This window comes from Salvelinus fontinalis, chromosome 16, assembly GCF_029448725.1.
Source record: "Salvelinus fontinalis isolate EN_2023a chromosome 16, ASM2944872v1, whole genome shotgun sequence".
Taxonomy (NCBI): Eukaryota; Metazoa; Chordata; class Actinopteri; order Salmoniformes; family Salmonidae; genus Salvelinus; species Salvelinus fontinalis.
In genome coordinates, this window is record NC_074680.1 from 8,692,917 (window position 1) to 8,710,109 (window position 17,193).

At 41.2% G+C, this 17,193-nt stretch overlaps 2 protein-coding genes across 4 annotated transcripts in view; both read right to left on the reverse strand.

The window, feature by feature from the left end:
* Positions 1–7,846, reverse strand: part of rnf144aa (ring finger protein 144aa) — a 57,862-nt gene extending 50,016 nt beyond the window's left edge. The window contains exons 1-2 of one of the 3 annotated variants that reach the window (XM_055864306.1): positions 7,489–7,846; positions 7,019–7,239 (exon numbers count right to left, since the gene is read on the reverse strand). The gene's annotated coding sequence lies outside the window, so the exon portion shown is untranslated. Of the gene's footprint in view, positions 1–7,018 lie in introns of all 3 variants that reach the window. The other 2 variants (XM_055864305.1, XM_055864304.1) reach the window with 2 other exon arrangements.
* Positions 7,847–12,705: 4,859 nt separating this feature from the next.
* rsad2 (radical S-adenosyl methionine domain containing 2) lies at positions 12,706–15,846 on the reverse strand. Its single transcript, XM_055864308.1, has 6 exons — positions 15,378–15,846; positions 15,068–15,229; positions 14,385–14,614; positions 14,107–14,256; positions 13,771–13,803; positions 12,706–13,325 (listed from the first exon to the last, which is right to left on the reverse strand). Exons 1-6 carry the CDS (start codon positions 15,682–15,684, stop codon positions 13,161–13,163), a joined length of 1,047 nt encoding a protein of 348 aa, XP_055720283.1. The 5' UTR covers positions 15,685–15,846; the 3' UTR covers positions 12,706–13,160.
* Between the last annotated feature and the right edge of the window lie 1,347 nt (positions 15,847–17,193).

Consider the following 17,193-nt stretch of genomic DNA (forward strand, 5'->3'; position numbering starts at 1 on the left):
TGCTCACTCTAATGGTTCTTTATCGTAGACTACCAAGCAAGTCTATTGCCTTTTTATTTAAAAATCACACAGGAATCAAAGCCCAGGCATCATGTTCAAAAGGTTCAGGTTTGTAGTTCTCCTGAAAATGTGTGAAGTGCGTATCCATTGTAAGGGTGTACTACTACTTTAAACTCCACCGCAGCAGTATGAGTGTACACTCCACTACGTATTTATTTGGACACTAAAGCTAGAACTTTTAATTTGGGTTTATACCCCAGTATTTTGGATTTGAGATCCAATGTGTTCAAATGAGGTGACAGTACAGAATGTCACCTTTTATTTTAAGGTATTTTCATACATATCTGTTTTACCGTTTGAAATGAAAGCACTTTATGAATCTAGTCCCCCATTTGAAGGTGTCATAAGTATTTAGACAAATTCACTTCTAGTGTATTAAAGTAGTCAAAAGTATTTGGTCGCATATTCCCAGGACAGAATGACATCTAGCTTGTGACTGACTACATCTAGCTTGTGACTCTACAAACTTCTTGGATATATTTGTGGTTTGTTTTGGTTGTGTTTCAGATTATGTTGTGCCCAATAGAAATTAATGGTAAATAATGTAGGGTCATTTGCGTCACTTTCATTGTAGATAAGAAAAGAATGTGTTTAACACTTCTACATTAATGTGGATCCTACAATGATTATGAATAATCATGAATTAATTGTGAATAGTGATGAGAGGCAAAGATCATACCCCCAAAACATGCTAACCTCTCGCTATTACCAATAACAGGGAAGGTTAAGCATTTTGGGGGGGGGGGGGTGTATGATAGTTGTCCTCTAACTTTCTAACCCAGCCGGCCTAAAAGCATTTACAAGGTAACGGCCTAAAATTAGGCCCTGCTCAACAACAAAAAAATGCTAACCTCGTGTTATTGGTAATGGTGAGAGGTTAGCATGAATGTAAGAAATGTCTAATTCACCAGCCCTGTCGCAGGGTGGTCAGTCAGGGCTCTACAGTGCAAACATTTCATTAAAAAATTGTCAAAAGTCAAGTATAAGCAGTCACGTGCAAGTTGTGATTATTAGCAAAAGAATTGCTGCAGTAGCTGTTTTCAAAGTATTTCTGCCATTTTGTTTCATGTCTGGTAATGCATAAAGAAACACACCCTAACGTTATATCCGACCTTGTGCAGCAACACAGCCTGGTTGGGGCAAAAAAAAACAACGTTTTAGGCCCTGGCAATGAAGAACTGAAGAAGGTAATTAGGCATTTATTAGCCGGTAACTGCTTCTGTTAAAACTGAACGTTTTAACAATTGCCACTTGAGGAACAGTGCAGAGTAAAGTTTGGTAACAGAATGACAGTAACATCTCGGGCAGTTTAATTTTTAGGCAAATGCGTTTTCGAAAAACTCTTACATTTCTGCTCTGAATTAAGATTCAAAGATGTCTGCAGAAAGAATGGGGTGTCAGCTGTGACGTCACACCTTGAGTTAGAAAAAATATATATATTTTAGTTATTGAACTACAGTAAGTGAAGTGGTTCACGAACCGTTAACAGAATGGTATCATGGGTCCTAAGAAATGCATAACTATGAATGTCATTCTCTTCATGGTGATGTATGCTGAATAGGTACACAAAGGTAGAAAAATATCCTTATTTTGCATGGTATTATTCTACACACTGGCTTTTAATCTATTGAGCTCCACCCTCAAACAAGACCACATATGGTTGGCCCAGACCGGACCAAATCTGTACCAATCATAGACATCTACACTGAACAATTATAAAACGCAACAATTTCAAAGATTTTACTGAGTTACAGGTCACAAGGAAATCAGTCAATTGAAATAAATTGGGCCCTAATCTATGGATTTCACATGACTGGGAATCCAGATATGCATCTGTTGGTCACAGAGACCTAAAAAAAAAAATAGGTAGGGAAGTGGATCAGAAAACCAGTCAACATTTGCCCACTGAAGTTGGTTACAACGCCGAACTGCAGTCAGGTCAAGACCCTGGTGAGGACAACGAGCACTCAGATGAGCTTCCCTGATACGGTTTCTGACAGTTTGTGCAAAAATTCTTCGGATGTGCAAATCCACAGTTTTTTCAACTGTCTGGGTGGCTGATCTCAGACGATCCCGGGGGTGAAGAAGCCAGATGTGGAAGTCCTGGGCTGATTTGGTTACACGTGGTCTGCGGTTGTGAGGCTGGTTGGAATACTGAAAAATTCTCTAGGTCGCTTATGGTAGAGAAATGTACATTCAATTATCTGGCAACAGCTCTGGCGGACATTCCTGCATTCAGCATGCCATTTGCACGCTCCCTCAAAACTTGACACATCTGTGGCATTGTGATGTGACAAAACTGTATTTTAGGGTGGCCTTTTATTTTCCCCAGCACAAGGTGCACCTGTGTATTGATCATGCTATTTAATCAGGTTACTTTATATGCATTACCTGTCAGGTGGATGGATTATCTTGGCAAATGATAAATGCTCACTAACATGGATGTAAACTAATTTGTGCACAACACTTCAGAGAAATAAGCTTTTTGCGTAAGGAACATTTTATTTTAGCTCATGAAACATGGAATCAACATTTTACATGTTGTCTTTATATGTTTGTTCAGTGTATATTTCACAAGTTGACATCAGAGTACAGTAGAGTTCAGAGTATAGTAAAGTACAGTAAATTAAAGTAGAGTTCAGTACAATACAGTAGAGATGCTAAGCTACAAGACTGTTTCGCTAGCACAGACTGGAATATGTTCTGGGATTCATCCGATAACATTTAGGAATTTACCACATCAGTCACCGGCTTCAATGATAAGTGCATAGATGACGTCTTCCCCACAATGACCATACTGTACATACATATCCCTATAAGAAGCCACGGATTACAGGCAAAATCTGCACTGAGATAAAGGCTAGAGTTGCTGCTTTCAAAGAGCGGGACACTAATCCGGACACTTATAAGAAATCACACTACGACGTCCAACGAGCCATCAAACAGTTAAAACGTCAATACAGCACTAAGATAGAATTCTACTACGCAGGCTCTGACACTCGTTGGATGTGGCAGGGCTTGCAAACTTTCACGAATAACAGAGGGAAACCCAGCTGCGAGCTGCCCAGTGACACTATGCTTGAATCGAGGCAAGCAACACTGAACAATGCATGAGAGCAATAGCGGTTCCGGATGACTGATCTCGCTCTCCATAGCCGATGTGAGTAAGTTAAAACAGGTTAAGGTTAACATTCACAAGGCCGCGGGCACAGACGGATTACCAGGACTCAGAGCATGCGCTGCCTAGCTGGCAAGTGTCTTCTTGACCAAGTCTGTAATATCTACATGTTTCAAGCAGACCACCGTAGTCCCTGTGCTCAAGAATGCCCAAGTAACATGTCTAAATGACTATCTGTAGCCATGAAAGGCTTTGAAATTCACATACCGCCCCAACAGATCTACAAACGACGCAATCTCTATTCAACTCCATACAGCCCTCTCCCACCTGGACAAGAGGAACACCTACGTGAGAATGCTGTTCATTGACTATAGCTCAGTGCTCAACTGACTCAAATCAGGACCCTGGGACTGAACACCTACCTCTGCAACTGGATCCTGGACTTCCTGACGGGCCACCCCCAGGTGGTGAGAGTAGGAAAACAACCCATTCGCCACACTAACCCTCAACACGGGGGCCACCCATGACTGCATGGCCACGCACGACTGTAAAACCATCATTAAGTTTGCCGACGACACGACGGTGGTTGGCCTGACCACCGATGACGATGAGACAGCCTACAGAGAAGAAGTCAGTGACCTGGCAGTGTGGTGCTAACCTCTCCCTCAATGTCAGCAAGACAAAGGAGCTGATCGTGGACTACAGGAAACAGAGGGCTGAGCACACCTCCATCCATGCCGACGGGCCTGTAGTGGATCGGGACGAGAGCCTCAAGTTCTTCGGTGTCCATATCACTAAGGAATTATCATGGTACTCACACACACCAGAGTTGTGAAGAAGGCATGACAACGCCTCTTCCCCCACAGGTGGCAGAAAAGAAATTGCTATTGGCCCTTAGGTCCTAAAAAAGGTCTACAGCTGCACCATTGAGAGCATCTTGACTTGCTGCACCACCGCTTGGTATGGCAACTGCTTGGCATCCGACCACAAGGCGCTACAGAGGGTAGTGCGTACGGCCCAGTACATCACTGAGGCCGAGCTCCCTGCCATCCAGGACCTCTATACCAGGCGGTGTCCGAGGAAGGCCCTAAAAACTATTAGACTCCAGCCAGATTGTTCTCTCTGCTACCGTACGGCAAGCGGTAACAATGCAGCAAGTCTGGAACCAACCGGACTCTGAACAGCTTCTACGCCCAAGCCATAAGACTACTAAACAGTTAGTGAAACATTTTTTACATTTACAGAAGGCAAATAATTTCTGCAAAACTAAATATAAATGTTGATATTAGTTGGCAGGGGGCTTTACTTAAACATGATTGCTTGTGTTTTGATTTCTTACACCTTTTTAGACGTTTTCTAGTAATGTTTTTTAAAGACCCATTTTCTGTCTGTGTGACAAGAAATCAAAGCTGCTTATTGAAAATGTTTAGGATGAAAATTGTTTGAAAAACGGATGTATGCCTTAATTTCACCAACATAGACTCTTAGCTTTCATTTGACACTAAATGTGTTATGTTCCTTTAAGATTCACGTTGGTACTCATGGGTCCTTTTACATGGAAATTACCTAATCATTCACTAGCAGTCTTTTAAAAACACACCAAGCCAAGGTCAACGGCCATAAAATGCTTGGACGCACATTGCGAAATGCCCATGTACTTATTACTGAAAAGGAGGCTTGTGCTGTTTGAAGCCAACATAACAAACACACCCACACCCAGATACATGTAGTGCCTGTTTAAATGAAAAGGAATACTCAAGGACGCAGTCAGTATCATTCACCTGGGCTTTCTCCTGGTAAAGGTGGATGCTTGAGGCAGGACTCACAGTCTGAGGGATTGGGGAGTGCAATGTTGACCGTGTTCCCAAGAGGCTGGCAGGTACAGTGGGTTCTCAGCCTGCCTCTCATAACCAGCCTATCACATCCATTGAAAAACACATCCATCTTCCTCTCATGCACATCCGGGTCCATTTCCCCCCTGAGAGTGGCTTGTCACTCAGTGAACGCATTTCAATACAACCATTCTTCTCAGAACAATCATTTTTCTTAACGAGAAAACCTTTGGCCATGAAGTTGGATGTGTTTTGTTCCCTAATGGGAATGCCTGCCTCACTCGACTAGGAAAAAGAAAAATGGAAACTCCATCACTTTGCGTGCCTGTCTGCGAGGCTGTATTTACTTAACCTTTGAAGTGTTTGATACAATACAGAATCATTTAAGGGAAAAATAATCAATTGTAGAGCATGGGCCAGATTAGAGCAGTGATGGTGAGAGAGAAATGGGCATGTATGTACAGTATAACAATGTGTTCTCAGCCTTGACCGTGACTGTGCAGACATGCTTTTGGTTCAGAAGCAGGATTTCATGTCTAGGCCTAATCTTTACCACTGAGGTTATCTAGCTGATTTAAAGATGCACTATGCATAAATCACACCGCTATTTCCTGGTTGCTAAAATTGAAATAGTTTGCCTAATTTCAGTTTATGTGACAAAACAAGCAGTCATTGCGTACCATCTAAACCACTGTAAAATATATTTTCCAAAAACAAAAATTATGTATATTCAGCTGCTCGAAGCTGGTGTACAAAACCGAAAGAAAAAGACGCAAAAATGAAACTTCTAAACGGGAAGCATAGAAATGACACACAAAACAGATCTACCTCTTCTTAGAGTTGCTTTCAACAGGAATGAAAGACCTATAACTCACATTTCTATGTGAATTTGGTCAGGTAGTCCAAAAAGTTAGATATTGTATCTTTAAAATGGAACTGCCATGGCAAGGCACAATATGACATTTTGGTGCCCACAAAGAGCAGTCAACCAGTCTAAACAACACAGGTTGAGATGAATATTGAAATTAACCTCTGCAGTGTTACTGTGCCACCAATGATCATTTGTGTTTCAATAGGTTTACCTTGAATAATATCCTGGATTAACTTTATCTAGAATCTTTGATAGTCATTTTTATAGTATCACTATATAGCATTTAATGTTACCTTACTCTGGGTGATGACACTCACTAGAACAACAACCCTGGTGGATATTATACTCAAAAATGTTTTAAGGTGGGGGCGTACGTACGTTCAACTAGCTGTGCATCATATTCAACAAAAAACTAGCAGCCTATCGGATATCAGCACTGTATCAGTCTCGTGGTTGCCGAGGAGCGCTGTACTTGGGATAATGATAGTGTGGCTGCAGTGTCAACAACAGAGAGCAGCAGCTCATAAAATCCTAACAGTTGTCACCACCTGAGTGGATCGACAAATAGAGTCGTGGCTAAATGAATTGGAGAGTTCGGAGTATAGACAAGACAAGCAAATGACAAATGCAAAAGAGCTTACTAAACAACAGGTCATTGCAGAACAAAAGCCAATCCTAATGTTGGCACCCTCTCAGTTCATTTTCAATAGGCCTAATTTTATAACAAAAAAGCCTACAGTAGGCTGCAACGCTATTAAACACTATTTTCCTGCACCAAGACTATCCCACTGGTCACAGATGTATGACTTTTTGTAAATCCAATCAGTTTTCCACGTTGATTCAACGTCATCAATGAAATGACCTGGAACCAACGTTGATTCAACCAGTTTTTGCCCAGTGGGATGCTACTGTAATCTACCTGTACAATGTAAAAGGTGAGGGATATTTCAGCTTGAATTGCGATAACAATGTAAGCCTATATTGCAAAGCAAATTCGTTCAAAATTGTCCCTCAGCTTATTACAAGATAATGTTACAAAAACAGTGTAGCCTCGCCTGTACGAGAAACACAGCGCAAGGAGAACTGTCGTGTGAACATTACATATCGGTGCACATGTTGGAAATAAACAAATATTACCTGGCCTTTTGTGACAGCGCAGTCCTCTTGGTTAGGAAATTACTTCAGGAGCGATGAAAGCAGAACTTCAATGGTTATCTCCTGGAAAGATGAAGGTGGCTGATAGCCAGCTGCTACTCGAGAGGCATCGTGAAAGGCAGGTTACAGAGTATCGTTTTTGGTGGTGACTGACATTCTAAATGAATCCATGAATGTATCTGAAAGATTCGACCATGTATCACCTGGAAAGAAACGAATATGATATTCAATGCAAACAACGACTACCGTTATGTGGGTAACGAAAGCAGCACCACAGCTGACAAGCACTATCGACTGACAGCTACAGTATAGTAGCATGTGAAAATACTGAGGACTCACTTGCAACGTCCAGAACGTCCCCTTTACCCGCATCGAAACCGTTTGCTCACATAACACAAACCGAGCTTATCTCTGCACATAATATTGTGAATGTCACAAGGTGATGTGCCTACCTTGAAAATGCCCTGCAGCACTACACAAATCGTCACCAGTTACCAAAGCCATAAACCCCGCCCAATTCTACGATTTATATTTTTAAAAATTGATTTTGAACCTAACCATAACCAAACTGCTAACCTTATACCTATCACTAAACTGTATTAAATTATGGCCAAAAAGCTAATTGTTGTCTTCATGATTTTCGCGGCCGACGCGCTGGAATGTCTGTAAATGTCTGTGAACGTGAACGGTTCTGTTGACTTCTTCTTCTTCGTGTGTCTTTCCGGCAGACTAGACGCTGTGTTGCGTATTGCTTGCTGCCTTTCACAGATCGTGCGCAATGCACGTTTCGGTCACCCCCCCAAAAAGGGAAAAGGGGAATAGGAAACACTTAAATTGCACCATCATCTAACCCTGCACCTATACATTATCTCCCAAAACCCACCACCCCATCCCACTACTTTTAGGGTGTAGTCTCCGCTAATGGTATATACACTGCTCAAAAAAATAAAGGGAACACTCAAAAAACACAATGTAACTCCAAGTCAATCACACTTCTGTGAAAGCAAACTGTCCACTTAGGAAGCAACACTGATTGACAATAAATTTCACATGCTGTTGTGCAAATGGAATAGACAAAAGGTGGAAATTATAGGCAATTAGCAAGACACCCCCCAAAACGGGAGTGATTCTGCAGGTGGTGACCACAGACAACTTCTCAGTTCCTATGCTTCCTGGCTGATGTTTTGGTCACTTTTGAATGCTGGCGGTGCTCTCACTCTAGTGGTAGCACGAGACGGAGTCTACAACCCACACAAGTGGCTCAGGTAGTGCAGTTCATTCAGGATGGCACATCAATGCGAGCTGTGGCAAAAAGGTTTGCTGTGTCTGTCAGCGTAGTGTCCAGAGCATGCAGGCGCTACCAGGAGACAGGCCAGTACATCAGGAGACGTGGAGGAGGCCGTAGGAGGGCAACAACCCAGCAGAAGGAGCGGTACCTCCGCCTTAGTGCAAGGAGGTGCACTGCCAGCGCCCTGCAAAATGACCTCCAGCAGGCCACAAATGTGCATGTGTCTGCTCAAACGGTCAGAAACAGACTCCATGAGGGTGGTATGAGGGCCCGACGTCCACAGGTGGGGGTTGTGCTTACAGCCCAACACCGTGCAGGACGTTTGGCATTTGCCAGAGAACACCAAGATTGGCAAATTCGCCACTGGCGCCCTGTGCTCTTCACAGATGAAAGCAGGTTCACACTGAGCACATGAGCACATGTGACAGACGTGACAGAGTCTGGAGACGCCGTGGAGAACGTTCTGCTGCCTGCAACATCCTCCAGCATGACCGGTTTGGTGATGGGTCAGTCATGGTGTGGGGTGGCATTTCTTTGTGGGGCCGCACAGCCCTCCATGTGCTCGCCAGAGGTAGCCTGACTGCCATTAGGTACCGAGATGAGATCCTCAGACCCCTTGTGAGACCATATGCTGACACATGCACATTTGTGGCCTGCTGGAGGTCATTTTGCAGGGCTCTGGCAGTGCACCTCCTTGCACTAAGGCGGAGGTACCGGTCCTGCTGCTGGGTTGTTGCCCTCCTACGGCCTCCTCCACGTCTCCTGATGTACTGGCCTGTCTCCTGGTAGCGAATGCATGCTCTGGACACTACGCTGACAGACACAGCAAACCTTTTTGCCACAGTTCGCATTGATGTGCCATCCTGGATGAACTGCACTACCTGAGCCACTTGTGTGGGTTGTAGACTCCGTTTCATGCTACCACTAGAGTGAGAGCACCGCCAGCTTTCAAAAGTGACCAAAACATCAGCCAGGAAGCATAGGAAATGAGAAGTGGTCTGTGGTCACCACCTGCAGAATCACTCCTGTTTTGGGGGGTGTCTTGCTAATTGCCTATAATTTCCACCTTTTGTCTATTCCATTTGCACAACAGCATGTGAAATTTATTGTCAATCAGTGTTGCTTCCTAAGTGGACAGTTTGATTTCACAGAAGTGTGATTGACTTGGCGTTACATTGTGTTGTTTAAGTGTTGGCTTTATTTTTTTGAGCAGTGTATATAGAGAGTACAGGCCTCAGTGTAACGCTTATTCCTTCGATGATAAACGCAAATCCGACCATCACCCCTGGTGAGATAAACCGCGACTCGTCAATGAAGTGCACTTTTTGCCAGTCCTGTCTGGTCCAGCGACAGTGGGTTTGTGCCAATAGGCGACATTGTTGCCGGTGATGTCTGGTGAGGACCTGCCTTACAACAGGCCTACAAGCCCCCAGTCCAGCCTCTCTCAGCCTATTGCGAACAGTCTGAGCACTGATGGAGGGATTGTGCGTTCCTGGTGTAACTCGGGCAGTTGTTTTTGCCATCCTGTACCTGTCCTGCAGGTGTGATGTTCAGATGTACCGATCCTGTACAGGTGTTGTTACACGTGGTCTGCCACTGCGAGAATGATCAGCTGTCCGTCCTGTCTCCCTGTAGCGCTGTCTTAGGTGTCTCACAGTACGGACATTGCAATGTATTGCCCTGGCCACATGTGCAGTCCTCATGCCTCCTTGCAGCATGCCTAAGGCACATTCACGCAGATGAGCAGGGACCCTGGGCATCTTTCTGTGTTTTTCAGAGTCAGTAGAAAGGCCTCTTTAGTGTCCTAAGTTTTCATAACTGTGACCTTAATTGCCTACCGTCTATAAGCTGTTAGTGTATTAACGAACATTCTACACGTGCATGTTCATTAATTGTTTATGGTTTATTGAACAAGCATGGGAAACAGTGTTTAAACCCTTTACAATGAAGATCTGTGAAGTTATTTGGATTTGTACGAATTATCTTTGAACGACAAGGTCCTGAAAAAGGGATGTTTCTTTTTTTGCTGAGTTTATATATTTATGTATACAGTGCCAGTCAAAAGTTTGGACACACCTTCTCATTCCAGGTTTTTTTTTTTTTTTTTACTATTTTCTACATTGTAGAAAAGTAGTGAAGACATCAAAACTATGAAACAACACATATGGAATCATATAGTAACCAAAAAAGTGATAAACAAATCAAAACATATTTTATAGTTGAGATTCTTCAATGTAGCCATCCTTTGCCTTGATGACCCCTTTGTACACTCTTGGCATTCTCTCAACCAGCTTTACCTGGAATGCTTTTCCAACAGTCTCGGTGGCCTACAAACCTGACTCAATTACACCAGCTCTGTCAGGAGGAATGGGCCAAGATTCACCCAACTTATTGTGGGACGCTTGTGGAAGGCTACCCAAAATGTTTGACCCAAGGTAAAAAATGTAAAGGCAATGCTACCAAATACTAACTGAGTGTATGTAAACTTCTGACCACTGGGAATGTGATGAAATACATTAAAGCTGAAATAAATAATTATCTCTCCTATTATTCTGACATTTCACATTATTAAAATAAAGTGATGATCCTAACTGACCTAAAACAAGGAATTTTTACTGGGATTAAATGTCAGGAATTGTGAAATATCTGAGTTTAAATGTATTTGGCTAAGGTATATGTAAACTTCTTCAACTGTATACAAAGACATTTCAATAGAAAGCAGGTAAAAACGAAATGCAGCTAGTTTGCAGTCTTTCCAGCTTCAGTTTGAAGCTATTGTGTTAGCTGTGTTAATGGCTAGCTTCTCTGAAAAACAGTGAGCAGAATTTCTGAAAAATGTGCATCGTTAGCGCATTGTTATGGATGTATCCAAATAAATGTCACTAGAAAACAGCTTAAACAAATGCAAATGTGGCTGCTTTGATGTTATTCTGGCTGCACTGTTTGACGTAACTGTAAGTTGGCTAGCTAGCAAGGAAGGGATAAGAACGTTCCCAGCCAATTTGGCAATGGAACATTTAGAACGAACAACTGGGTCGCGGTCATACATACTGTGTAGAACAAAAAATACTTAATGACTGGGTCCCGTCTAGATAGAACGAACGGCCAGCCGGCTTGGGTAGCAACCTTAGATTTGTGTCGGGACTATATCTCGTGGAAGGATGAAATAGTATGAATAAATTCATTTTTTATGAAAATAATGTCAATTATCATTTAAATATGTTGGTAACCCGTTGTATAAAAGTGATAATGAACTTGAAGCCGGTGTTTGGAGGATGTATTGGCACGGTTTGCCAGCCCTCAATTTTGTCTCTGGCCTAACAAAACCCGTGCCAATATATCCTCCAAAACCCGTGGTATATTGTCTGATATACCACAGCTTTCAGCCAACCAGCATCCAGGACCCAAACACCCTGGTTAATATATAGCTACTGTGTATATTAACTTTTTTTTAAATGACGAATGGCATTTTGCTTTCAGTGTCGATGGTGCATTATGAATATGTAGGATTACGCAACTGAGTACATTTTGTAGAATTGTAATTTTCAGATGTTTTATTTTATTTTTTGCTATATTATGGACCAATATCAATAAATGGAAAAAAGGTCTTTACTGTAGGAAAGCACTAACATTGATCAGCATAGCACTAGCAAGGAAGGAAATGTCTAATGTTTTAGAACAGAAAGAAGAATATTAAGAAAGGAAAACAAGGAAAGAAAATTAAGCTTTACTTGATGCAGGTATTCAGCTTCAGTAGCAACAGAGGTAAGCCTATAGGTCTGCTTAATATAATAGGTTTTTATCAGGGGACTGACTATTGTCCCATTAAGAATCTACAGATCTGATGAGACAAAGATCAATAAATGATTACAACATACTGTAGTAAACAGAGACATTATGTCAGTCCCAAGGGAACCCATCCTCATAGTGATCCAGTGAGCAATCTTATCAGGGGTGGGGATTTGAGTTATCCCAATACACATTTACTGCACATTTAGGCCTACAACACACTGCGGCAGCAGGTAGCCCAGTGGTTAGAGCATTGGGCCAGTAACCGAAAGGTTGCTAGATTGAATCCCCGAGCTGACAAGGTAATATTCTGTAATTCTGAACAAGGCAGTTAACCCACTGTTCCTAGGCCGTCATTGTAAATAAAAATGTGTTCTTAACTGACTTGCCTAGTTAAATAAAGGTAAAACCCCCCCAAAAATTACATTTACAAAAAACTGAAATGCATGGAGAACAAGAGCATATAACTTTAAGCTACACTAGTCGCCTCTTAAAATTGGAATGGTTGTATGCCATCAAACCTGATCCAGATACTGAATAAATGTGCTTCCTGTAAATTGATTGTGATTAACAAACATCATTCTGTATCATGCAATGTCAAAATGTTGTATTTATTTGAGATACATTACAAACACAGAGATGTAACACTGCAATTAATAAATTCCCTACACTTCAATCAAAGTGCTAAATTCCAAATGCTAAATGAAAGTGCAAATAAGCCTCTTGGTTGGTGAATAGAAAATGTAAACACATTTGGATAACAGGGTATATAAGAAAATTCAAACAAAACTGGGCATACAAAAAGGTAGTATTATCCTGTGGGATAGTGAGTGATTGAATAGTTGTCCCTGTAGAATAGCTGTGTTGTGTGATTTTACTACTAATTAAAGGTACTCAAACGCCTCAACATATAGCAGTAAAAGATTCCAACATAACTTTTAGAATATCATAAATATTTAAGTGTAAAGTGCAGTTATACAGGCGGAAACTATTTTTTTATAGAAAATACATACAGAAGTGTAGCAATAGCTGATTATAATGTGTGGATCACCACTCGAGCCGCATGTCAGCTTTGCTCCACACATATTTCCCTCCTCTCTTTAGGAACATCTTCTCGTCAAAGCCACTGAACTGAATGGCCTCTTCCACGCCAACATCAAGGATGGACTTGGATGGATCTTTCTTCCCCTCTCGGCAATCCAGGAAACGCATCTAAAAAAGCATTTAAAAAAAAATCTAATTCATAAGCATTTAGAACATGAAGAATCATTTATAAAGTATTTTATAAGCATTTATAAAGGCTTAATCATGAAAGTTATTATAAAGTGTTACTAACTGGTCATAGAAGAGCCTCTTGACAATATAGTCCATTATCAAAATATCACTGCTATGAAACCTCATACCTAATACTAATAAATATAAAATATCTACAAAACGGCATCTAATTTCTTCCTTCTCAAAGCCTGTAAATCCACTCTGATCAAGATTGAAGCCACTATGTGAAGGTACATGTCTATAAATCTCAATCGATGAGAAGCATTTAGACAGCTGTTCAATAGTTCTGATGGATGAGGACTGTCTCCTTCAAAGGGCATGCTAAGACTTGGAATGTAGAGTGAGTATCATGTAAAATAACAGATTGAAAAAAAGGACTTACATATTCATCCAGAATGAGGTAGGAATCTCTCATCTGACAAGAGAAGACAACAAGGAAACATGTTAATGTCAAAACTATTTTGTATTACAATATTGTCCACATAGGGTTCTACATGCAACCCAAAAGATTGTTCTACTTGGAACCAAAACGGCTTCTCCTATAGGGACAGCAGAAGAACCCTTTTGGAACCCTTTTTTCTAATAGAGTACTTTAAACCTTAATAGCATTTGGAAACAACTTAAATAGAGTAGTAGTTGTTGAATCATCATAATATATATAACGGACAATAAAAAAATATAATATTGTGTTCTCTTTGTCTTAAGTCCAGTCCCATACCTTCTGATTGGACTCTGGTACCAGGCAGCTGATGCTGCTGTGATTATCCAGGAAGTCCTGAAACTGCTGGTCACTGATGAGAAACCTCTCTGCCTCCCTCAGACTATTCTCCCCAGCGTTCTCACCATCGATCAGCAGACACTGGAACACCTATACAGCACACACAGTGAAGTCAAGGCCAAAAAACTCATTTGTTACATCTATGGTATGAGAAGACGCCTCTATTCACAGATACAGCATTAATGGTGTGTAAGGTTAATGCATTGGAACACCCTAACCTTCCAGCGTACAGGGTTGAGTTTGGTGATGTTTTCTCTCATGTCTTCATCCACATTGAAGGTGTTGATCACAGAGTTGATTTTGAACGCCACTTTGTACTTCCGGCACCACTCACGGACCTTGAAAAGGTTGTCCAGGTGGCTCTTCCTGCCCTGGGCTCTGCCAATAATCTGGTTGGTGTCCTCGTCAAAGCTGTCACAGGAAATGGCCAGAATGTCCAGGTATTCGCCTGTGAGGACAAGGAGAGTTGTGGACATCATCTCAAATAATTGTATTTTGAAACCCCAATGTATTGTAAATGTATAAATATCCACACATTCATGTGATAGTTTATATTTATTGAGATAAAATATCAACAAGTCTTTTTTAAAACACTTTGATGGTCAAAGTATGCATTTTATGATGAGTCCTACATTTTGTAAGGAGTCAACTCTGAAGCCTTTCAAATAAAACGTGTGAAATGCTTCTCTGAGTTTGCTTTTTGTGACCTCATATCAAAAACTAACCCGGTGCTGACATCTAGTGTCAATCAAGTTACCTTTTTTTTCCTGACCGCATGAGAATAATGAGGATTGTTTGTTTATTATGAGTGCTTTATGATATAATGACCATCACATGGGTAACGTTGGTCGGCCTACCATATTTGATTTTAACACAAAAATGTAAATTAAAACCATCTTACCGTAAGTTTGGAACCACTTTTCTCTGATCATGCTGCCATTGCTGACAATACTGACACTTGGGAGCTGGAGGTCGTGTTTGCAGTATTGGACTAATTTCCCCAAGAAATCACCTTTGTCGTGTATGAAAGGCTCTCCGCCTGAAAAGTTAATTTTTTCCAGTCCTGCAAAAATAATGAAATTCTGAATTGTAAACACTGAATATAATATTCAATTACATAGCAATAGGCTGTAATAATACTGTCATAACATATCATGTGAATTTAAATATGGATTTGAAATAGCATAAATATAATATTTGGGCAAACTTACCTGATTCCTTCAGAAGCTGTAAACCTCTCTTTGCTTCCTCAATAGGTAGGACAAAAGACGTTTTTGCAGTGTGGAAACAAAAACCGCACTTATAATTGCACTGTCGGGTAAAATGATAATTGACACTGCTTGGAGTTGCCGCCGCTTGAGAAATAACATTGTTCACCTCCTTGATAGCAGCTGGATTGACTTTTTCTGTAGAACAGAACTGTGATGTGCCGTGCACCTGCGGTACGCGCACACCGATCCAGGCCAGAACAGCTGCAAAGATGCACTGGAGGTAACTTACGCAGAGCTGTAGGAACATCTTCACAAACACAATTTGAGTAGAGAACAATATCCTTAGTCTTCACCTGTCCTGTCCAGTTGAAACGTCTGATGCAGGGCTCACTTGACTCTCTGTGTACCGCGATACACGACGCGTCGCCTGTTTTGATGAAACGGACTGACGTTTCGTCAAAACAGCATCTGGGTTTCTATTTGCGAATAAGGAAACCGAAATTTCCACATTTGAATAGGTCTCCCACAGGCCAAAAACAGGTTGAATCAACGTTGTTTCCACGTCATTTCAACCTCCCAAAATGTAACTTGATTATGTTGAATCAACGTGGATAACTGATTGGATTTGTAAAAAGTTTTTTGTCGATTTCACATTTAATTCACGTTTGTTGAAAACTGAACCAAAAGTAGGCAAAATAAAAACTAAACATTGAACTGACATCATACCAACTGTATGAGTAGTGGTGCAATTAGGCGTAATGGCCATCAATGCAGTGCTCTAAAAACTCGAAAATAAAATTATGCCTTGATTCAAATTCAGTCCTATTACATGCCTACATGCGTAAGCGCTTATAATAATAAAAAAAAACTGCGCTTTGAATAGGCTATCATACCCTAATAGTGCCATGCAAATTAGCTGACTCATTAGCGTAATTTAGGTGAGGACATGGGACAGGATGAAACAACCATATTATGATAGGCCCACCCTCTGCGTTCCAAACACTTAAAAGACCCTATCCCCGCAGCCCTCAAATTAAGTGGACACTTCTGATGACGTATCATGACGTCTGACGAGTATACAGTACACTTGCAGGGCGATGGAGGAAGGAAGGAATGACTTTTAAATGGACCGCCCTTGCATGGAAATTCGTCACTCATTCATCCCGCGAAGATTGTGTTTTCAGCTACAGGTAGCTTGTACGTGCTTTATATGCGCTACAGTCAATTATGATTGCATGCCTATGTAACAGTTGTTAAAGTACTGTGTGAATTTCACCAGGTTCATATATTAATATGTCATGTTGATTTGTTATTATGCATGCATGCATCCTGGGAGTAGGGGAGTGTGCACTTACGTTATGCCCTGCGTGCTCAAATCATTTTGATGCACTATGAGAGGTAGGCACGCTTTTTCTGTCGTCTTCAGAATAGTTTGATTATTTTAAACACAAAGTCATACACACAGTGTTTTAGTCATGAATAATGTTGTATATTTAGAGGGTACTCATATGTGGATTGTATTGTTAAGATGTTAAGATGCACTTGTAATTGTACCTTTTAGGATGATATCAACATTCTGAATTCAACATGTGGTTAATAGCTAGCTAAGGTATTAGCATGTGTATGTGTGAACGATGGCTAGCTGTAACGGCTTTCTTCCTGGGATGAAGGAGAGGACCAAAATGCAGCGCTGTTATTGTTCAACATGTTTAATAAGAAGATAAACGATGAACATTAACAAATACCAAAATAACAAACGTGAAAGCCGAGACAGTCCTATCTGGTGCAGACCACAAACACAGAGACAGGAAACAAC

What these genes read in the sequence shown, in the direction of transcription:
- rsad2 (XM_055864308.1), bottom strand. Translation starts at nt 15,684, where the DNA reads ATGTTCCTACAGCTCTGCGTAAGTTACCTCCAGTGCATCTTTGCAGCT. An exon ending in AAAGTGGTTCCAAACTTACG is followed by an intron (nt 14,615 to 15,067) that starts GTAAGATGGTTT and finishes TTGTCCTCACAG; the next exon opens with GCGAATACCTGGACATTCTG. An exon ending in ACCTCATTCTGGATGAATAT is followed by an intron (nt 13,326 to 13,770) that starts GTAAGTCCTTTT and finishes ATGCTTTTTTAG; the next exon opens with ATGCGTTTCCTGGATTGCCG.